The sequence below is a fragment of the Canis lupus genome, chromosome 19 (genome assembly GCF_048164855.1).
Source record: "Canis lupus baileyi chromosome 19, mCanLup2.hap1, whole genome shotgun sequence".
Lineage (NCBI taxonomy): Eukaryota > Metazoa > Chordata > Mammalia > Carnivora > Canidae > Canis > Canis lupus.
In genome coordinates, this window is record NC_132856.1 from 24,193,414 (window position 1) to 24,216,632 (window position 23,219).

Here is a 23,219-nt window from a genome sequence, read left to right on the forward strand (position 1 = left end):
TCACTTTTTCCAAATAGATTGCACTCAGTCTACAGAATTCATGTAGGAAAATAGAAGGGGGGCGGCGCCTGGGTGGCTCAGCGGTTGAGCATCTGCCTTCTGCTCAGGGCATGATCCCGGGGTCCTGGGATGGAGTCCCACATCAGGCTGCCCACAGGGAGCCTGCTTCTCCCTCTGCCTATGTCTCTACCTCTCTCTGTGTGTCTCTCATGAATAAATAAAACCTTAAAAAAAAAAAAAAGAAAAGAAAAATAGAAGGGGCTCAATTATGTCAGGTTTAAAAAAGGGACCCATTGGAATTCAATTTTATTCTGGCTGGAAATTAATAAAGTATTAGAGTTTTATTAAACCGTATTGTAGTCCTCCCCCCATCCAGTTGGCATATGTTCAAGGACCCCAGTGGATGCCTGAAACCACATAGTACTGAACCCCCATACATAGTTTTTTTCCTGTACATGCCTACAACAAAGATTAATTTATAAATCTGGCACAGAGATTAACAACAAAAACTAACAAGTTAGAACAATAATAATATGATAAAAGTTGTGATAAAAGTTATGTGAATGTGGTCTCTCAAAATTATCTTATTGCATGTACTCCCCCTTCTTCTGTGATGATGTGAGATGAGAAAATGCCTCCTATAGAGATGAAGTGAGGGGAATGACGTAGGCATTGTGACATAGTATTTGTCTACTGTTGATCTCCTGACGATGTGTCAGAAGGATCATCTGCTTCTGGACCAAGGCTGACTGCAGGTAACCGAAACCATGGAAAGCAAAAGCACTGATGGGGGATGGTGGGAGGCAGAGACTACAGTATTTGAAACACAAGCTGAGTGGCTTTTGCCGTTTAGCATGTCCTCACGTCCTTATCGTTTACAGAGCTGTCACCAAGTATCCCAGATATTTAGCAACAGATGTGCATTAAACAAAGCCTCACAAATAAAAATCTTCGATAAATTTTATTCTCCATATTTGGGTAAGGGTACAAACTCTAGACCATGTCTATCAAGTCATGGCTATATCACTGTGCTAGAGATGGAGGCTGCAGGTTGGCTGAAAAATGAAAATGCAAGAAAAACCAGGAGCAGCATATGCTGTTGCTGCTTCTTTTAGGACACACACAGTCTCTTCAGTAAGTACTGCTCCAGTTGTCTTCATAATTCAGTGTTAGGGAAACCCAAATGTTTTCTGTTCAGCTATGAAATCACTCAATTGGCAAGCAAAACATTTTTGTATGATCTATTTCTAAATACATGAGAAATAAAAGGAAGAAAGTAACAGGATATATAAACTCATGCTATCTTGATTCTAATGCCTATCTATAAAAACATACGGTTGTAACAACTGCTATCTAAAAGTTTTATGAAGTGCAGAAGCCATTGATGACTCGCATTTTCATAAGTCTTTTTGCTTGGTCATCTGCAGGTGCCATTCAGGTTTCAAACAATCAGCCATTATTGTTCTTTTTGTGCCCCTAAGGAATCAATACAATGTACATTGATTTTCTTCTTTCTAAATGTTCCAGTTAAAAACTAAACAGTGAAAAACAATATAGGAAACATAATTATCTTGGACACCTTTCTGTCATAACAAAAAAAAATAAGCAATATAAACAGAACTCATATTTTATTTTTTTGTTGTTGCTTTTTTTTAAACAAGACCGTCAAGAATAATATAGGGCATGTAGCTATAACCTCCGTAAAGGATGATATTTAGGTTGCAACAAATACCTGCTAGTGAAAAGGCATTACTAGCATTTCAAAATTTTACCAAAATTTGACAAAATATTCTTCTCAACAGCTATCTTTATACTTGTAAACAAAATAAAAACCGGTTTATCCAGTTTCCACTGCATGTCCAACAGGCAGCAAAGTGAGACAGATCGTCTTCGATTTTGAAAGAATAATAATAAAAACTGAAATAGTTTAGACCGCACATATTAGGGTCCCAGGAAATATTTTTGGAGGATGCTGGGGGCTTGGGGGGATTAAAACAGGCTAATGCATGACATCTACTTTAACAGGTTTTTTTTTTCATTTACTCATATTGCCTTGATACTTTACAATTAGTTTTTTCCTACAAGTTAACAGTACTGTTGCTGTACAATGCAAAATTCTTTCTCATTTATTTCTCTAAAGAAATAAGTGTGATCCACTTCTTATCAGTTTGCATAAACACACTTGAAACTTCAGGCATAAGAGGAGGGTAGTTTCTTGCAGTTTCTGAGGGCTTCTCTCTGGAACATCGGAGATGTTAACAGTTGGACCTACACATGCATGCTGCCATAGATAGGTGGATGGTACAGGCACCTCCTATTTCAAGAACACATATGGGAAGTAGGTCTGGATAAGGGCAGACTGCAACCTGATGTCTGCTGCAGTCCTCTCAGCAGGTCAGCTGTATTTATTCCTTCACTTTGCTGATATAGTCAGCGAATTTGCTGACAGTTTCTTCCTGCTGTTCTAGGGCATCTAGGACAATGCCCATCGGTGTCCTCTTCAAACCTATCCCCTCCATTTTATTCTCCAGTTTGTTCTTGAGATTCCGAAGTCTCAACGACGCGTGGATGAACATCACTGTGGGGAAGTGAAACGTGGTTAGTGTGAAAGTAACAGTTCTTTTCCACAGCAACCTAAACGCTCCTGTCTTCACACTTTGGGGAAACCTCGCCTCAGTTAGCTATAGACTAATCTGGTTCTCTAATTGATCCAAGTTCTCAAATGGATCCTTGGACTTGATCCAAAGCTCTTCGTTAAGTCATATATTATGTTTTCTTTGTGTGTGAAGGAAAACCTATATAGCAGGAAGGACCTTAATCTGGCAACCACATTCTCTCTCTCTCAGGTTGATGTTGTTACCTTTTGGCTGCTACTTAAATGCCTTGGAATCCAAAGTGAATCAACAGGATTCCAATTTACATAAAAAACGACTCACAGCGTTTTCCAGAAAGGAACTCACAATCATTTCATGGATTATCTGCATTTGCTTCTCAGCAGGAAGCACACGGGTGAAGTCCACCTAGGACATGCCTCCAAAGTGCTGGATATAGGTGTATAGATAAAAACTGAAGGTTTTATAGCTCTCAGGTACTCTAAGGTTCCCCAAATTTGCTTCATCATTTAGAATTACGTTTGCTTATTAAGAAACATTCCCTGGTCCCTCTCCTGGACCTCCTGAACCAAAACCATAAAGAGATGGGCCTGGGGATTTGTATTTTAAACAGGCACAGCAGGAGATCTACATCAGTGATTTTCAAACTCCTATGCACATACATATAAGTCACCTAGAGGGGTTGTTAAAAAGAATTTCAGGTCTCCATCATCCAAAATTCAGACCAGTAAAACTGTGGTAGGGCTCTACAATGTAAAAAGCCAATATTCACTCTAGATGATTCTCATTTATGTGATCTTAGATGATCATTTTGAGAAACACTGATGTGCATTGTATCTGGAGGCTCCCAACCCAGACGGCCATTGGGAACATTTGAGGCACTTTCTAAAAATACAGGTTTTGGCAGCCCCACTGTCAACTCACAGAATCAAGATCTCTAAGGGTTATTAGGGCTGGGCAATCCATATATATATATTTTTTAAGTGTCATGTATGATTCTGATAATCATCAAGGTCTAGGAGTTACTAATCCTATTTTCCTTATTTTATAGATGAGTGAACTGCAGCCCATACAGGATATCTGGTCCAAATCACATGGCTGGTTTTCAGCAGGTGTAGAAATAGAAATCTGGGTACTTGACTCTCTACCTATGATATATTTCATTAGACTGGCCTGTCTCAGGCCCTCATGTGAAAAGGTATTGAAGTTAACAAGCTGTGTGTCAAAGCAGGATCTTTGAAATACTAAGCCTCTAGCACATAGGAAAACTTAAGGAATATTTCAAAAAGTCTGAATTTGCTGAATCAAGTATTTTGTCCAATTAAGGATGCCTGGCTGGCTCAGCCAGAAGGGCAGCGACTCTTGATCTTGCGGTCATTAATTCAAGCTCCACATTGGATATAGAGATTATTTAAATAAATAAATAAATATTTGGGATGCCTGGGTGGCTCAGCTTTGAGCGTCTGCCTTTGGCTCAGGGCGTGATCCCGGATTCCTGGGATCGAGTCCCTCATCGGGCTCCTTGCATGGAGCCTGCTTCTCCTCCCTCTGCCTGTGTCTCTGCCTCTTTTTCTGTGTCTCTCGTGAATAAATAAAATCTATAAATAAATAAATAAATAAATAATTAAAAACAAAAATATTTTGCTCAATAAGGTGTGGGATTCATCCATAAATATTCTGGGCATAATCTAACATAACCCCAAACAAACAACTGATTTTATTTAATGAAATAAATGTGCATATGAATTGCTATTAAAAGCTACAAAGGGGCAGCCCCAGTAGCCCAGCAGTTTAGCACCACCTTCAGCCCAGGGCGTGATCCTGGAGACCACCACGTCAGGCTTCCTGCATGGAGCCTGCTTCTCCCTCTGCCTCTCTCTCTCTCTCTCTCTCTCTCTCTTCCTGTCATGAATAAATAAATAAATAAAATCTTTTAAAAAAAGTTAAAAAGGATCTTCCCATCACTTAATAGAGTAGAACTTTAATTGGATTTCTGCTGATGAGATTGGAATTCTATCTATTCTCTATCTCAGGTTTCAAGTGTTTGCACAATAACTGATGCATGTACAATTTAGAAGCTACCTAGTTCTTTCCACCAAAATCTGAATACTTGGTAGCTACACTGTGGGCCAATTATTCTTAGGGAACTTTGATACTAAACATGATCTACTGAGTAAGCAGAGAGTAAATAGTTTACTTCTAAATGAAACACATTCATTCTTGTGTCACGACAGTATGAATAGCACTTTAAGACTGAGAGACTAGAATATTAGACAAATCTGGAGACTGACATAGGCTGTACAAATTTCTTGCCATGGGACTTGGGATGTGTATTTCTTTGTGCATTGTTCTGTCCCCAGAAGAGTGTCGGTCACAGAGCAGGCACTCAATATTTATCTGTGGAATTAGTGAGCCATCACACCTTGATCTGCTGTCGCAGAAAATTCTGATAATTTTGCAGACATGCTGACACACATAAAGAACAGGTTAGGTAATTTTCAATGAACAATCGTTCCTATTTGGTGGGTGGAGGGATTGGGGTTTTTTATGGCATAAGAAAAGAAGACTGAGGTTCACTTACGCAACAAAGGAAAAGTGATGCCAAACACAAAGACCATGACTCCCCCAAACATGGATATGAGGAAGTAGCTAGCCAACATGACCACCATGACAAATGTTGTGGGATACTGCTTCTTCATCCGCCGGAGAATGTCTTTGTTGTGGGCTGCCCACACAAACCCCGTGAACACGAGCACCACAACAATGCCTCCAAGGATCATGTTGAAGGGGCTCAGGAACCTGGAATATGAAGAAAAGAGGGAGACTAGGTCAGAAGTGGTAGCAGCAGGAGGTGAAGATGAGGAAGGTGAGGAGTCAAATCATTAATCAGTAAGTTGAGTACTTACTCAGCATTTTACCTAAATTGTCTCATTTAATCCTTATAACGTGATGAAGTAGATACTCTTTATTCATTTCTCAAATGAAGAAACTGAGGCATGGAGGTGAGAAAATGGTGGAGCCAAGACTGACAGTTGGGAAGTCTGACATCCCCAAACCGGTCCATCTTATTAGAGACCCACAATTTTCAAAGACATCCCCCCCCCCAATCCATACGTGGCTTTTATTGCATTTTAAAACATACCACAAATGAGCATCTTGCTGTTTCTGTAGCTTCGATCTTGTTTGTCACCTAGCTGAATGGTTCCTTTTCCAGAAACACAGGTACCATCCACCACTTTTTTTTTATATCTTTGTTTTCAACTGCTGTGGTTGCTGAACCAGAGCAGCTGAATTTGATACATGTTCAATGTCGTTTCCTTCAAGAATTAACTTATTCTCCTGGGCTTGAGATGCCAAATAAGCAAGGCCTGGCCTCCTCTGAACCCTGCGAATGTATTTTTCACCCACGAAATTTTGGATTTCAACAAGAGCGCCATTCTCCTGGATAACAACGTTGCTGGGGAAGAGAGCATATGCAGAACTCGGCTTGTCATGGAAGCCCAGTGTAATGCCCTTGGTCACGTTCTGTACATGACTCCAGATAGTATGAGCAGTGGCCTGTCTCCGTCTCTTTCCCCCAGTTTGTTAGCCCCGAGCTGCTGCTTTCTCCTTCCAAGGAGAGTGAGTTCCATGCTAATGTGACTGAAGTCTCCCCACAGGATCTTGTGGGGCCTTTCACAATACCTGTGTGTCCCTGCAGAGTGATGCTGACATTTGCTGGAAATCAATAGTCCGACTGCTGAGAATGGTCTTCATTCTCACCGTAAATGCAGCAAAGAGCTAAGAGGCTTTTAAAATTTAAGAGAGACCACCTCTTTTGGAGGGATTGTTTCATTACATCCTGGGCTCTAGTACACACCCAGGACAGTGCTCACGTATTTTCCAAGCTCTTCAGGTTTATTTAAATTCTCATAGGAGCTGCCATGACAGATGTACATGATGGCCTCCAAGGGTCAGGTCCAGTCTACTATCACATTTGTGTTTGGATCGCACACTGTTTAAAAAAAACTTTTATTTGAACCCTGACGTGTTTTTTTTTTTTAATTTTTTTTTTAATTTTTATTTATTTATTTATGATAGTCACAGAGAGAGAGAGAGAGGCAGAGACATAGGCAGAGGGAGAAGCAGGCTCCATGCACCGGGAGCCCGACGTGGGACTCGATCCTGGGTCTCCAGGATCGCGCCCTGGGCCAAAGGCAGGCGCCAAACCACTGCGCCACCCAGGGATCCCCCTGACGTGTTTTTAAAAAAATCCACACAACTTGGGATTTCTAGCTTTTCCTGTAAATGAGAAAAATCTAAGAGTAGACCCACTTTACCACATGTCAACAACTGGCTGGAGCACCTTCTCTTTCAGATAGAACAAATATTCTCCAATTAGCCCCCATCCCTACCACCATCTACTGCATTTCTGACACAGAGGCCCTCAGTGAGCCACCATTCATCACTGCTTCTCTAATAGCTGCCCTGCATTGTTCTCTTACATCACCCGTCTGGCCCATGGAGGTATTTGAGTTTATGACTCCAGGCACAGAAAATCCATTCTAATTCTTTAAAAGGGCCGAGAGTGTCATTAGGAGATGGGTTATCAACTGAGATCTCCAAGCACAGAGCCTATGACTTCATTGTTACATGAGCCAAAGTTTACACTACTGTAGATACTAAAGAGGAAAGTTAGACCCAGTGTTTCATTAGTGAGAATAACTGGGTGTGGTAGCCCCCACTGCCACCCCAACCAACTATGCACACAGAACCCTTAATATGACATTTGTACATGAGTTACTAACTTTTTAACCCTCACAACAGGCTTAATGAGTATTTACTCAGGAAGGACAATGAGGGTCAGTGTGTTTTTATCACGCTCTGAATATCAATGTGACCGATTTAGAAAGGGGGGTGGGGACGGGAATGGGAGGTGATGCCAAGAACTTACTTTTTCTGAAATAGAACAGATGAAGGATTCAGACTTAGAGTAGAATTCATATTTGGGATAACTAAGATTCTTTTTTAAATAATCCTTTTACATTGTAGCTCTGATTCTGCCTTCTGAAACACAAAAGCTATCTGAAATAGTTTCAAATAAGACTAAGAAGTATTGCATACCTTAATGGGCAAATCAGGGACATAATCAATGTGAAACTACTTTGGAAAAATTAAACATTTCTATTAAAATGCATGGAATTAAACAGTGGCAAAAGCAGTGCAGTGCTTAGTACTACGTAACTTAAAGTTAAGCCCTATAATAGTAAGTTGCTTATTTCATTCAAAACTCTTGCAAATATTCATCCCCTTCTAGGCAATAAATCTCTTCCTCAGAATAAAATCTAAGGAAATAAATACAAAATGCAAAGATTGGGTTGTAACAATATTCACGAGTGGTATTTATGATTAAAATATTTTAGAAATAACGTATATGGCCACCAATTTACTAGAGGTGGTGCAGCAATTTTAAAATAATAATATGGGAAGACATTAGTAATCTACTGAGTGGGTAAAAGAAATCATAATACATTCTCTCTGTTAGATTTATATATGTTACGTAGCTTAGAAGTCAAGATTTTTACAATTAGTATGTTATTTTGTAATCAGAAATAAAATGAACATCTAAGAAAAGAAAATATAAAAGTAACTGGTTCCTAGTCTACGACCCAGGCTTGGCACAGGCCAGCTACAACAGCCCACCTTTATTTCCGTCATCTCTCCAATAACATTAACGCGATTGCAATTCATATGCCACAGCGAAGCTGTTCTTTCTTCCACACAAACCTTGGTTCCCTACTGATTCTCCAGATCCTCTTGTGGCCAGGTGCACCACCCCACTCCCCCAAGCTTTCCCAGCATCCAGCAGTTGAACTATTCTGTGTGTCCTTCATCAGTTCTTTATCATCTGGGTCCAGAGTCACTCTGTACTTTTTCTGTTTTAAAATTTGATCTGGGGCAGCCCCGGTAGCTCAGCAGTTTAGCAATGCCTTCAGTCCAGGGCGTGATCCTGGAGACCCAGGATCGAGTCCCACATCGGGTTCCCTGAGTGGAGTCTGCTTCTCCCTCTGCCTGCATCTCTCTCTGTGTGTCTCAAGGAATAAATTCTATAAATAAATAAATAAATAAATAAATAAAATTTGATCTGGGTTATGCCGTCCTTCTGCCCAGATCTGGGAAAGACAATTATAGGCCTGGAGAATGGAAGAACTGGATAGGGCAAAAACAAAATCTTTTTTAGCAGGTGGTAAGGAAACTGGGTGGAGAGGCCCAGAAACTGTCACTGATTAATAAATCTCATTCCTAGCACCCAGAAAATCCCGAAAGAAATTATACTGAAAGACTAGAGTGTTTATGTTGGGTAGTAGTAGCATCATGGGTAGTTTATTCCCATTTGTTTATTAGTTTAACCCAAATATTTTTGAGCTGTCAAGAAAAGCAAAGATCAACATTAACTCAAAAAACTAGAGTGGAGGGTTCAAGGTTAACAAAACTGCTTTGCATAAAGCTGCAAATAAAAGACGGCTGGTTGGAAGCAAAGTAGCAAAGGTACCCTACTCAGTTCTTTGTAGAATACCTATTAAAATAATTTATGAGGTGAAGCATATAATAAAAGTATGCCAAGCTTTGTCTATTTTCCTTGGGACAAGCAAAGTAGGCATCTATGTTGAATGTCTAAATAAAGCCCAGGACAAAGAACAACAAAAAATCCAGGCCTGACTCAAGCAATTCCAAATTTGCTTTTCACCTGTTCCTGTTGCTCATGGTCAAGAGCAAAATGAACAGAGCACAGGGCCCTATAGAACTGGTTTTAGCTTACAACACACCCAGCCACAATCTATAATTAGAAAGTAACCAAGTTTCCAAGCTGGAAAAAATGAGCAAAGTTACTCGGAGCAGAAACGGTCTTTCTTCCTTTATTCTTCTTAAGTGCCATTCCATTCTAACAAAAGAGTAAAATCTGTACCACTCCAATGCCTTGGCACCTACTTGCACTTGGAGGAAAATAAAACACATACACCACCCTCTAGAGTTTCATTTTCCAGGGAGTGCAGGGACTTGGGAGGCAGTTCTCATCTGAGAGGGAGGGAAGCTTTTTAAAAGTCAACAGCTGGGCTCTCTTGTCACTCCAGTCTCAAGAGAGCCCAGGAAACCTTAGGTAAAAACTCCCACAAATATGTGGCCCCAGCTTCCAAGGAGACGATTGCCACTGGGCTCTGGGGGGTAGAGTTTCATTTACTGGTATACTCCCCCCGCACCCCCCCCCATGAGGAAGTGTATAAGGAAGGGAGGCAGGAAGATAAAGGGAAGGGAGGAGGACAGAGAGGGGAGAGAGGACAGAGGGAAAAAATGTGGCTTTCCATCCTTGATGGAAACAGGACCTAGTTTAACAAGCCAAAAGCATTCAATGTTTTTCTCTTGTGAGATAAAAATATATACCTACATACATATACATCCTATTCCATAAGAAAGTAACTGAGTAAATAAATAAATCACTGCAATGGTTAAAAATTCTACTGGAAATATTGATGGTTGGAAAAAGGTTTACAATCCCATCACAGAATCCTGTAGCAGAGCATTCAAAGATTCAGTCCCATTACACAGATGAATAAACTGACAGCCTGGAGAAGTGAGGAGACATATTCAAAGGGGGTCTAGGGGAGAGAAAAGGGTACCAGCTGATGCAACCGTGACAGCAATTCATAATGTAACCCCTTGTGTGTTGTTAAGCAGCTTCAGGAATCTGCCTCCCCCTCCCCCACACCCACCCATTCTCAGTATCCTTCCAGTTGGGATCAGCAGCGAAGGGGCATTCTGGGAAATCCCTCAGCATTCCCGTTTCTCTCTGAAGGAAGGTGGCCATCAGCAGGTGTGGACACATGTCCTGAATGCGCCAACATGATTCAGCTAGCTAGAGCTACAGTTTCAGCACAAGTTCTTGAAGAGTGAACAAACAAACAAACTCGGCTGAAAATGGAATTTTAGGGCTAAGATAGATCTTTAAAAACACATCTCACTCTACATATAAGCAAGCTAGGGAACAGACTGGTTAGTAAATATGTCCCAAACCCAACTTTAGAGTCGGTGCTAAGTTTACCAAAACAGAGATGGTCAGATCAAGACGGGTGCACAGTTGGTAACTCTGGGCTCACTGCAAAGGCATCAAGAACCAGAAAGGGAGCAAAATACTTCTAGAGCAGTAGAAGCCGCTCTGCCCCGAGTCCCAACTTTCTAACCCAAAAAGCTATTTTTGTAGTTTGGTTCCTGAGGAAGCCTGACTCACCAAAAAAGCAGGGGGGGTGGGGGGAACAATTTACTCACAGTGGATTTCTCTAAATTGGTGATGTTTTTCTGTGGTCCTTAAACAGCCAGAGGGGTCATTGCAAATATGAATCCACCCATTCATTTTCTTGCTTCTCCTTGGTCTTAGAATAAAAACACAATTTGTTACACATGTTCCAAGGCCCCACAGGGTCTGGCCCCTCCCTGTCGGTATAGCCAGGGCCACTGCATCCAGTTGTGCAATTTGTACCTGGCACAAGGAAGCCTGGCTAGGGTAGTAAATGGGGAGGCTACAATCCAGGCCACTTTTGACTCACCAAACAATTTGGCTTAGGCTGCATCTGCTAGCAGTAAGGGGTGCTTTCAGCAATCAGTCTGAGGGAGCCTGAGGGCTAGCAGCAGCCCTGCCTGCGGTCTTCTCATACACCTGCTCCAGCCCCTGGGGTTTTGATTTACCTCTAGACCTCACCCTGTCTCTGGCCTCCACAGGCCTGTGCACAAGCCATTCTCTGCCTGATTCACTCCTACTTCCTTCAAAACACAGCCTAATCAGCTCATCCCTGTCTCTCTGACGACGTCATAGCACCATATGCCTCTCCTTCCTAGCCTCATCACAGTGGTGCTTATACATTTACTGGAATGAGGATTGGATGCACGTCTGTTTCCCACTGGTGACTGAGTTCTATGAGGGCAGGGACTGTAACATTTTCTCCACAGCACCTAGTGCAGAGCCTGGCACACAGTAGATATTCAATACGTGTATGCTGAAAGAAAGAAAAAAGGTAGGTAAGGATCTAGCACATTTTCATGTTATTTAAAGGAAGCTCAGCAACTTTCCATGGCCACGAAAGGAGGGACAGGAGATTTATTTTGGACAAATCACTATTATTCTCATTGTACACTAAATATTACTGGAGAAATAGTCCCTGAATTCGTACCTTCACAGAGTTACGATGAAACGAACAGAGGAAAAAGAAAAGTAGGAAATATCATATGAATATCCATGCAGATGTGAGGTATAATGACGGTGACATTGTCAGATGGAATGAAAAGGCCCTTTAACTTGCTGGCAGGAGGATCTCTGTAAGTCTTGCTGCTAGTGTGTGCTGAGGATCAGGAGGGGGAGGAGGGTAGCACAGAAGGAGACTCATAATCCTGCAGACCTGTCTATTTAGGCCCCTCTTGCTCATTGATTCCTCAGATAGCCCCAGCAGCCTTCCATGGTTATACTGGTTTCCCAACATGGCTTCCATCCTGGCAGGTAATATTTCTGACTGGAAAGTATAAATGTAAATGTACAAAGCAACTTTGAGTCAACACGATTAAGGTAACCTTGGCCTAATAATCACCAGGTAAAGGAGACTTTGGAGCAGTTGAGGTGGGATGGGAGCCTGCCTCTTTTGTCATGAAAAGGGCATACTAACCTAACATTGAGATGTTCTTAACCATTTGAGTGAAGGAGACCCAGTATTTATTGCATTCTTGTTGGTACTGTATATCTGCTGCATCCTGTGAACTTGGCACCATGAAACTAAACACTCAAATGATCCACTGTCTTGGCAGCAGTTGGCATGTTTAAAATATTCACAATAAGACATACCTTATGAACCTCCAGTTTTCTTTTGTGTTTATTAAGCAAATTGCTTATTTTATTCTTTTTTTTTTTAAGATTTTATTCATTTATTCATGAGAGACACAGAGAGAGAGAGAGAGAGAGAAGCAGAGACACAGGCAGAGGGAGAAGCAGGCTCCATGCAGAGAGCCTGACAGGGACTCGATCCTGGGTCTCCAGTATCAGGCCCTGGGCTGAAGGCGGCGCTAAACCACTGAGCCACCTGGGCTGCCTACTTATTTTATTCTTAATAAACAGTGAGTCGGGCCTGGTTTAGAAGCCATATATCTTAGACTTCCCACAGCGACGGAGCTTCAAGTAACAGTGTACAAGGATCTGACTGGTTTGCAATTATTCCTTTTTAAACTTTATATAAAGCAAATTTCGAATACGATGCTAGAGAGAATAGTATAATGAACCCTCGTGTACACTTATCATTGCTTTCAACAATTAGGAACTGATGGTTACTCTCACAAATAATGTTTTGAAACTGAGGTGGAAAGATCTTTCTTTACAAACTGTTCTTTCTGAATCCTTCCAGTAGAGTAAATTCCATTGTTTTCACATGGCAAGTTCTTACAGCACTGAGAAGGCTGGGGATGGGCAGATGCAAATGAGCCTGGTGATACATAATCTTCCTTTTTACAAGGAGGCTCCTGCCTATTTACCTCCCACGAACACCCAATTCCTGCATTCCTTCTGTTTCTGAGACAGGGAGAAGCCACAGTGATGGCATACTGAAGCAGATTAATAGAAGCAGGAACCAAAGCCTCGGTTTTCTATTTGAGCTGGACTTTCTGCCTTCTGAGTGGAGTCTTCATTACTGACTGGCTCAATGGAAGGGCAGGCTGGGAAATCCTTCCTGTCTCTGGTAAATCCTGGCAGAATGAGAGGCAGGCTGCAGCTTCTGTCTCAGATTACAGGCATGAAAGTGTTCTCTGAAACAAGAAGCCAAGCCCTTTGGGTATGTATTCTGAAGCTGAGTGATAAAGGATAGAATTCAATTGTCCAGAAGGAAAAGAATAAGAAATTTCCAATAGTGCTTCACAATTTGGTATTAAGGTCAAGTTCATCTTTTTAGAATTGGATTTCTTATGCAGAGCTCTCAACCCCTACTAAGTAGATTGAGAGCTTTGCCTTCTAAGAAAGGGCCCAGGAATCCAAAATATGCTCACCTGCACACTTATCCAGAATCATTATAAATCCTAATGTAGGAAAAGGAGACAGAAATTACCATCCCCAGGCTGATGGTGGCAGGAAATATTTTAAATATGTGGGGAGAAGTCAAGAATAAGGTTGCATAAATGATGTCCAAGGATTTAATGGAAGGCAACCCTTATTAGATGAAGAATTTTGAGATTACATTTTTATTGAGCTGTCAACACCTTCTTAAAGTTCTTACCTCAGAAGAAGCACATGACCCATCAGGGAAAGATATATGCCAGGATTGCACATGCCCTGCCTCAAGTGCAGATAGAGGTATAGGAGGACAGGAAGGGATTAATTCTGGGAGGACTGGGAAGGCAGGGTGAGGTTGTATTCCTGTTTGTACCCTCAGTGCCTACACAGTGTCTGGCACACAGCAGGTACTCAGTAAATACTGCTTCAGCTGAGTCAAAGATGTCTGAGCTGCAGGGGAGAATGGGAAGGAAATGAGGATTTATCCTTTCCCCTGTCCACATACTCAATGCCTCTCCCATTTTCAACACCTGAGTTTTAAAATTTGGAATCATAATGTACAGGGAAAAGAAGGTAAGTCAGTTTGTAAAGAATGTGTTTATGTAGATGCCTATCTCTGTACACTTGGTATAAAAGTTATTATGTCTATAGTTTCATCTTGCTGCCCCTCTAGATGCTAAACATGATGAATGTAGGAATCACAGTGTCTTTTTTTTTTTTTTTTTTTTATGATAGTCACACAGAGAGAAAGGCAGAGACATAGGCAGAAGGAGAAGCAGGCTCCATGCACTGGGAGCCCAATGTGGGATTCGATCCCGGGTCTCCAGGATCGCGCCCTGTGCCAAAGGCAGGTGCTAAACCGCTGCGCCACCCAGGGATCCCAAGTATCACAGTGTCTTATTCTCTACTCTATCTCCTAGCATGGTACCTGAGAATTTGGTAAATGCTTCATAATCTTTGTGGAGTGAATGAAGCAAGAAAAAGAAGAGTAATATTGTAGCAGTGGTGTGGAAGCTGGTTGATCTTAAAAACCTTTCCACTAGGTTTTGGCATAAAAGAACTGCAATTAATTTCATCTGCAAATGTTTCAATACATTCCGATCCAGAGCATCCCAGGGCTCTCTTATCCTTTTCTTCCTCTCTTATCCTTTTCTTCCAACTAGAAACTTGGGTTTTTCATCTTTGCAGCATTAAAAGGTAAAAACAATTTTTGTTTTTATTGACTATTTTTCAATATTAGACACTGGCAGCCACAGGCCTCAGACATATTATGGGACCACACTCATTTTGAAAAGGCTAAAGTAATGCTCTTTTCAAACAGAAGTACCAGCCTTCCAAAACCCCTTGTCATTTCAAGCAACTAGAAGCATAAAGTGGCAGCTGGAGTTTCCATCCTCTGGTAACGCCTCCACAGGCCACATGGTGGAGAGACACTTTAAGAATACATGGGCTCATTCAGCAGCTATAGTATGCTGGCTTAAAGGGGAGGCTGGACCATACACATATGAAAATAAATGAGCCTTTTAGTGAGAGATGCACTGGACACATTTATATGTTTGCAAATTCTGCATGTGGCTGGTGCTTTTTGATGCCATGCCAGAAAACGAGAATCCTGATGGCAGGGAGGAATTTGTGAGAACAAGAAAGGCAAATAATACAAATGTGTGAGACTCGGCAATTGAGCTGAATTTGGTTAATTAGGAGCTTCAAAATATTTGCAATATGACTTAACAGAAAAGGTATTTTAGTGCACATTAATAAAAGAGGCTACTATTTATTAGCAGTTTTTGGTCCTTATTAGGTTTTGACAATTGTGAAACTGAGAGTTTGATGGGATCAGTGCTTCTCAATTTCAACTTGGGAGTATATATCAGAATCACTTGGGAAGTTAAGATCCTGGACTCATCCAAGAAGTATATATTTAGAATTGCTGAAGCTGACACCTGGGCATATGAATACATTTATTTAAATTTTCTCAGTGTTTCTTTTGAACCAGACCAGACTAGCGTTTCTTAAATTTTAATGTGCCTATGAATCATCTGGGAGTCTTGTCAGAAAGCGGACTCTGATTCAGTAGGTCTGGATGGGGGCCTGGAATTCTGCATTTCCAACAAGCTCTCAGGGTGAAAGATGCTGCTGCTCCATGGCCCACACTTTAGATTTCTCCAGCTCAAATCTTTTGGCATTCTATTAAGCACAGAAATTCCTGTCTACAACCAGAATGTATCACATGCTGAGCACTTAAACTCCAAGTGCTATTAGGTGTTGCCTCTGCTTCTCACTTTGAAAATAGAGGCAGGAACTTCTATTGCTGTGCATGATATAAAAAGAATACCCTAGAGGTGCTTGGCTGGCTCAGTCAGTGGAGAGTGTGACTCTTGATCTTGGGGTTGTGAGTTCAAGCCCCATGCTGAGGGTACAGATTACTTAAAGAAAAAAAAAAAAAGAATATCTAGTGCCAAGATGTACTGTGTCAAGGATGGAGGAGGTAAGTCATCTATTCTTCAATTGTAGACATTTTTCTTGATTTAAAATATGCAAAACACTTTCAGCAAAACATACACTTCCCAACTTGTTATTTGTGCTATCCCTTTTAATTCACTCAATCTCTTCTGAAGTGATGCCTGAATCTCAAGAAGGAACTGAAGTCTTTAAGTGAAACACGAGTGTTTATAAGAAATACAAGTTGGAATTATGACAAAAGCATTAAAATATATCCATCATCTAATACTTTTAAGAGAATGCACAGCTGTCAGAATTCCAAATATACCTGTAACCTAGGATTTAACATAATAACAGCAGCTGCTGTTTAAATATTATTACTCCTTGGGCCTTAAGGCACTTTACATTAAGTGACATAACTCCGATTTTATGATAGTGGAACTCCAGAGTGAGTGAACTTTTGAGCAAAAACGAATAAAAGCAACTGCCAGAATGCTATCACACAACAGAAAATGAGTTTGTGGAATCAGTAGAGGCTTCCAGGCGACTAATAAAAGAATGATAGCATAATACATTTAATAAATCAAGGGTAGTGGATCCCTAGGTGGCGCAGCGGTTTGGCGCCTGCCTTTGGCCTAGGGCGCGATCCTGGAGACCCAGGATCGAATCCCACATCGGGCTCCCGGTGCATGGAGCCTGCTTCTCCCTCTGCCTGTGTCTCTGCCTCTCTCTCTCTCTCTCTCTGTGACTATCATAAATAAATAAAATTTAAAAAAAAATAAATAAAATAAATCAAGGGTAGTAATCAAAACGCTGTAAGCTTCAAATCTGCTCCATTCTTAAGTTTGAAAAGTCAGAAGCCAGGAGCTAAAAATCAAACTGTTTTTGCTAAGTAACTGCCAAGAACTCTGTTCTTGTAACTTGCTATAAACCAACGTGAATTTAGTAAAGGTGATCACTAAATTATCATGATTTTCTTGGAAACTAAGCTATGGTTCTCAACCAGGGGTTATTTTGATCCCTCAGGGACATATGGCAATGTCTGAAGGCATTTTTTGCATGGCCTGGGTACTACTGGCATTCAGAGGGTAGAGAGTGGGGATGTTGCTAAATATCCTACAATACAAAGGACAGCCCTGTACCACAAAGAATTATATGAGTCTGATTGTCCATAGTGCTGACATTGAGGAAGCTGGCAAGAGAGGATTTCATCAAAATTCTACAAGGACAATATGAATTAGCAAGGAGTTTAAATCATAACCTTTTCTATACTGAAATTTTATGCTGTAATAATCCGAATCAATGTGTAGCAAGGGCTATCAGCAATGACCCAGTTAGAATCACTTTAGGAGCATGCTATTGCTGTGTACTAGTGTGCTGCTATGTGCTTCAAAATAATTTGTTCTGTTAGGTAGGTTAAAAGTTGCCCCTGTGATTATGTTGAGGCCTTCTGTTCAATTATTTACTCTGCATTCACCAACTAAGCATCTGCTATATAGTAGGCCTCAGGGATACAGTGAATAAAAGTAATGATAACCACAACAAGAAAAAGAAAAAGAGGGATCCCTGGGTGGCGCAGCGGTTTGGCGCCTGCCTTTGGCTCAGGGCGTGATCCTGGAGACCCGGGATCGAATCCCACATCGGGCTCCTGGTGCTTGGAGCCTGCTTCTCCCTCTGCCTGTGTCTCTGCCTCTCTCTCTCTCTCTGTGACTATCATAAATAAATAAAAATTAAAAAAAAAAAAAAGGGTCATGTCCCCATTAAAAAAAAAAAAAAAAAAAAAAGAAAAAGAAAAAGCAATCACAAACAAAACCCACAGCCTCTAGCCTCAAGGAATTTATATAGCCCAGAGTGGAGACAAGTAAACAGACAATTTAAAAGCCTGTGAGGTAACTACCAGGAAAGATACAGGCACAGGTGTGTGGCCCAATTAACACAAGGGAATGAGGGACAAAGGGAAAATGTTTCCTCAAAGAGATGGTACCAAAGCTGAGTCTTGAAGGAGAAGCAAGAGTAAGTATGTTGGCAACTGGAGCTTGGGAGGATGGAGGTATTGGGATTAAAAATGCTGTCTATGTTTCTCGCACCAACAATGATAAAAGTAATAATAATAAGTAACATAAGTGGAGCCAAAACTAGGAGCTAGACACTATTCTAAGAACTTTGCCTATAGTAATTTGGGTAATCCTCACAGAAACCATATGAGGCAGGCACTATATTTAGTCTCATTTATAGATGAGGAGGCTGAGGCACAGGTGTAGCTGAAGTCCAAGGTCACACAGCTAATGACTGGCAGTTGGGATTTAAAATTTACTGAACTCTGAACCACTACTTTATACTATTTGAAGAGCCAGAAGATATGACTATTATCTTTAACAAGGGCTGTTAGCCAAGAGACTTACTCAGAATTAATCTAAGAGGCAGAGTAGACCTACTGAGTGGAAGTCACATGCCTAGTAATCCATGCTTTTAGGATGAAGACCAATTTTCTGACCATGGATTACAAAACCCTGCCCATCAGGAGCTCACATACAGATTTCTCTCTACCTTAATCCCGCTTAATTTGCATCTTGGTAAAGGCAGCCCTTTCTGTTGTTTTTGGAGCTAGATGATATCTACTTGGTTTTCTCTCTTCCTTCCTGTGATCTAGAAGGGCAGGCTCTCTCCATCCTGACCCAAGCCAGTTTTCAACATAGGAGAATTCCCAGTTGAAGCTAGAGTCCTCCAACAATGCCCTGGAGTACCCTCCTCACTACTAAGGGATGGAACCACTGAAGAACACACTTTGAACATGATCCGTTCTGCAGTAAACCCCCATGCCATGTTTTCACACACTCTCTACCAAGATATGGGAAACTATCAGATGCTGTGGAAGATCCAGATAAACAGCCTCTAACATGCCTCTGACCCACCTAGACTGACATCACCTAGAGGAGAGTTCTCTTTAGAATGAGAAATGTTCCAGAGTCAACTAAGCTCTCTGACCCTGAAGATATTTAGTTTCTTCCAGCTTTCAGAGACTATAATTCTAAACTTCATGACTCATAAGAAGATAGCACATTGGGGCTCCTGGGTGGCTCAGTCAGTTAAGCATCTACCTTCGGCTTCAGGTGGTGATCCCAGGGTCCTGGGAGGGAGCCCTGGTGTTGGGCTCCCTGTTCAGAAGGGAAGGGAGCCTGCTTCTCTGTCTCCTTCTCCCCTTCCCCACCAACTTGTGTTCTTTTTCTCTCTCAAATAAATTAAAAAATCTTAAAAAAAAAAAAAAAAAAAAGAGGGCACATTAGTTCAGAACACATAACTGGGCCTGTGACTTTGAGCAAGTCCTTTATACTCTGAGCCTCAGGAATAATAACAGTAATAATAATATCATCTCATCTCACGGGGTCACATGAGATAATGCAGGTAAATTACTTAGCAAATACCTGGTACACAGAGCATTCAATACTCAATAACTGTTTGCTTTTATTATTACTAGATTATAAAGAAAGAAAAAAGTCGTTTGTAGAAAAATTACTATGTGTTTGTGGATGCAGAGAAAACAGTCAAAGGTCATACACCAAATTTTTCCTGGGGTATGAAGGAAATCTCATATTTTACACACATATAAGTTTCAAAACAATTTACTTCTGGCCTGTATCTTTTATAAGTTTTTTAAAAACAAGAATAATAAAAAAATAAGAATAATAAAAAACAAAGATGGCTATTTTTTACTTTTACCTTCAAAAATTTCACTCCCTATCAACATTTCTAATTTGAAAAGGAGACAGGGAAGGGACAACACTCCTAAACTGCCTGAGTTAGGAGTTTAAGGCCCCATAATGAGGGAGCTATATTTAGTTAGGGGGCTGGACCCTGACCTTCACAGTGAAAAATGGATTCCATCAAAGCAGCAAGACTGCCCAAGCCTATGCGTCTGGTCTGGGCAGTACATCTCTTTGAAAAGCAATTGTTTTTTCCAAACATTTGACTGGTCTGTGTCACACCTTGTCCGACATCTAAATTTTGAGGATTACTTAAAAAAAAAAAGCCTCATATCTAGATCACCAGATAAAAGTCTGACTTGCTTCTTTACCAAGAGGGAGAAAAGAAAAAGAAAGCAAACTAAGAGATGCAATCCCATAAACTATTATGTTTTAAAGATAATTCTTAGTGTCCTGGGAAAGGAGCGTCAAGCATAAGGTTAGAGGAAAGTTCTCAGGAGGCCGCTGCCTCAGACCTCAGGCCTGTCCTACCCCAACTAATTTTAACTTGGCTGCCACGCCAATTCAGTCAGCTCAGAGCCTGTGCCCTCCACACACCAAGTCATTCTCAGCGTTTGTGATTCCTTAAGCAACACAGGATGAGGATCGGTGCAACTGTCTACTGCAGCCCACAAATGAGCGTTCTCTTCTGCAGGGCAGCAACTACTCTGAACAACATCTAGAAATTGTGAACTCTCCCTTCTGTGCTGTGTTCTTGGTCCTATAGCTTCTCAACAATTGCCACATGCCGTTGGGCTAGAATTCCGGTCTGACTGATCTTGGTGTGTTTTGTGTCTGGCCCAGAGAAGTGACTCAATAGTAAGTAAGCCAAAGATCGGCAAACCAACCTAAGAAACCACCCGGCAGCCAGCCGGGGTGGCTCAGCGGTTTAGTGCCTGCCTTTGGCCCAGGGCGTGATCCTGGAGACCCGGGATCAGGTCTTACGTGGAGCCTGCTTCTTCCTCTGCCTGTGTCTCTGTCTGTCTCTGTGGGTGTCTCATAAATAAATAAATAAAATCTTAAAAAAAAAAAAAAAGTCTGATTATTCAGACATTAAAAAAAGAAGAAGAAAGAAGAAAGAAAGAAACCACCCTTTTTGGCCTTTCCCACACCCTCCAAGTTTGGATATCTCTTTGCCCCAGGCCAGCGTGTACTTTCCCTCGGTAATGGCAAGCGAGTTCCCTTATAAAGTGTGAGGTTGGCTTTTTCTTCAAAGATGCACAGAATCAGCAAGATCTAGAATATTGCCAACCTGTAAAAGCGGGAGAAGCATTTCTTAAAGGGTACACTACAAGAAGAGGTGGTTTCTAGTAAAGCAGGTGTCGTGTGCACCAGAAGCGGGTAGAATCTTATATGACACAGAACCCTTTTGATTTTAAGATCTGGTATTGAGAAGGCCTTTAATAACAGGCTGAGACCACGGGCTAGGAAGTGAAGGGGACAAAAGCGGCCACGCCTGACAACTCCTGGAGGAGAAAAGCAAGAGAAGGCGCGAGTCATCCTCAGAGTCAGGGCAGGAGGTGCGCCTCCAGGAAGCACCCACCCCCTTGCTCCCTGAGCTCCTCTTCCTCATACGCTGCAGTAGGCACCAGCCTTCTTAGGTGCCCTTTTAACACTAATACCCCCAAGAATGCAGATTTCGAATCCACACCCAGGTCACCCAAGTCTCCCAGGGCGGTGCCTGTTCCCGCCAGCCAGCCGGGGGATAGGGTTACACCACTTCTCTCTTATTTTTATTTTTTATTTATTTTTATTTATTTTTAGCATTTTTTATTTATATATTCACGATAGACACAGAGAGAGAGAGAGAGAGAGAGGGGCAGAGATTTAGGCAGAGGGAGAAGCAGGCTCCATGCAGGGAGCCCGACGTGGGACTCGATCCCGGGTCTCCAGGGTCGCACGCCCTGGGCCCAAGGCAGGTGCTACACCGCTGAGCCACCCGGGGATCCCGCTCTTATTTTTAAAAGACTGGGGCGCTGCAAATATCTACAACCATCAGGGCACAATTTAAAAAATTTTTAATTAATTAAAAATAAATTAATTAAAAAAAAAATATTTTGCATTGCTTGTCCGAAGCTGGCAAAATCGCCTCACCCCTGGGAGTCCCCACACGACTCCGCCCGAGGCACGGGGAGGTAGCAGAGACCTCCCCCCGCCCCGGACCCCCGCCCCCCACCCCGCAGCCCCCACCCTGCACCCCCCACCCTGCGCCCCGATTGCTACGGCCTCGCCCCGACAAGTTTCCACCGGCCTGACCGCTTGCACTTGCCAGGGCGGAGGCCGCTGGGGAGCGCTTGCAGAGGCCGGGGTGCCGTCCGCCCCGAGCCCCACGGCCTCGCCCCCGATGGGTGCCCCGGGAGGGGGGGTACCCCACTTACCCCACAACGGAAATCATCATGGCAGCTACCACCAGGTAGTTGGTCTGATAATAGAGCAGGTTGCTCACGACGCGGTTGTTCCATTTGGAAATGTCCCTGAAGTCCGGCCGGGCAAAGCGGTCAGAGCCGGGGAAGAAATCTTCCCAGGCGCGGAGCGGGGCGAAATTCACGTCCATGTCTCTCGTCTCTGCGCTCGGCTTCTGCTTCTGACCCCCTCTGGAATCCGGCGGCGGCGGCGGCGGCAACCGATCAGCTGAGCTGGGTTAGAAGTGACAGCGGCTCGGGCTCCGTCGGCTCTGCGGTTGGTGAGCAGCTGAGCGAAGGAAATTGGGAGCGGGCGGGCGTTTTTTTCTTTTTCTTCTTCTTTCTCTCTCTCTCTCTCTCTTTTTTTTTTCTTTTTCCTCTCCTTGACTTCTTGATTGGCTCTAAGAGGTTGGTTACAGGAAAAGTGTGGCCTCGCGACAGAGCAAGGGGCAAAGTGCAAAATTGAGATGAAAAGACAGAAAGAGACCAGCGGAAATCCCTAGTGTGAAGCGAGATGGCAATGCCTTCCCTGGCAGTCGGAATACACACAGCCTCCTTTAAAATACCCCCCTTTTGAGTGTCCAACCTAATGTGCTCCGGACTTAAAGGCCTTTTTTTTTTTTTTTTTTTTTTTGCAGCTGTTCAGATGCCGAGCTAAGTGAAATGGAATGGAAGGCAACTATAGTGTTACTGGAAGATGAGCTGGTTTTGAAAACTAAGTAGTTACTAACCTCTGCACATCTGAAGGCAATTTTCATGTTTTCTGTTGCACCATGAGTCACTTTGAGTGAAATCAGATTGGCAAAATGGGAAAGAAAGGACGTGGAGAATGGAAAGGCTGACTTGTTCGTTCACTTCTTTTTTGTTCTGCATCTCTGTCTTCTCGGGACAAAATTATTGAACTACTGTGCTATTCTGATGCAATGGGAACTCTAGTCTACATCAGCCTTGAGCTGCAATGTTGTTCACA

At 42.2% G+C, this 23,219-nt stretch overlaps 1 protein-coding gene across 1 annotated transcript; it reads right to left on the reverse strand.

Annotated features, from left to right (window-relative positions):
- Positions 1 to 942: 942 nt before the first annotated feature.
- On the reverse strand, positions 943 to 22,811 carry ARL6IP5 (ARF like GTPase 6 interacting protein 5). The gene is made up of 3 exons (XM_072785449.1): positions 22,226 to 22,811; positions 5,194 to 5,411; positions 943 to 2,578 (listed from the first exon to the last, which is right to left on the reverse strand). The coding sequence occupies exons 1-3, from the start codon at positions 22,399 to 22,401 to the stop codon at positions 2,406 to 2,408; spliced, it is 567 nt and encodes a 188-aa protein (XP_072641550.1). The 5' UTR covers positions 22,402 to 22,811; the 3' UTR covers positions 943 to 2,405.
- Between the last annotated feature and the right edge of the window lie 408 nt (positions 22,812 to 23,219).

Coding starts and splice junctions, on each gene's coding strand:
- ARL6IP5 (XM_072785449.1), bottom strand. CDS start 22,401: ATGGACGTGAATTTCGCCCCGCTCCGCGCCTGGGAAGATTTCTTCCCC. Junction 5,412..22,225: donor ATGATGATTTCCGTTGTGGG/GTAAGTGGGGTA, acceptor TTCATATTCCAG/GTTCCTGAGCCCCTTCAACA. Junction 2,579..5,193: donor CATCACTTTTCCTTTGTTGC/GTAAGTGAACCT, acceptor ACTTCCCCACAG/TGATGTTCATCCACGCGTCG.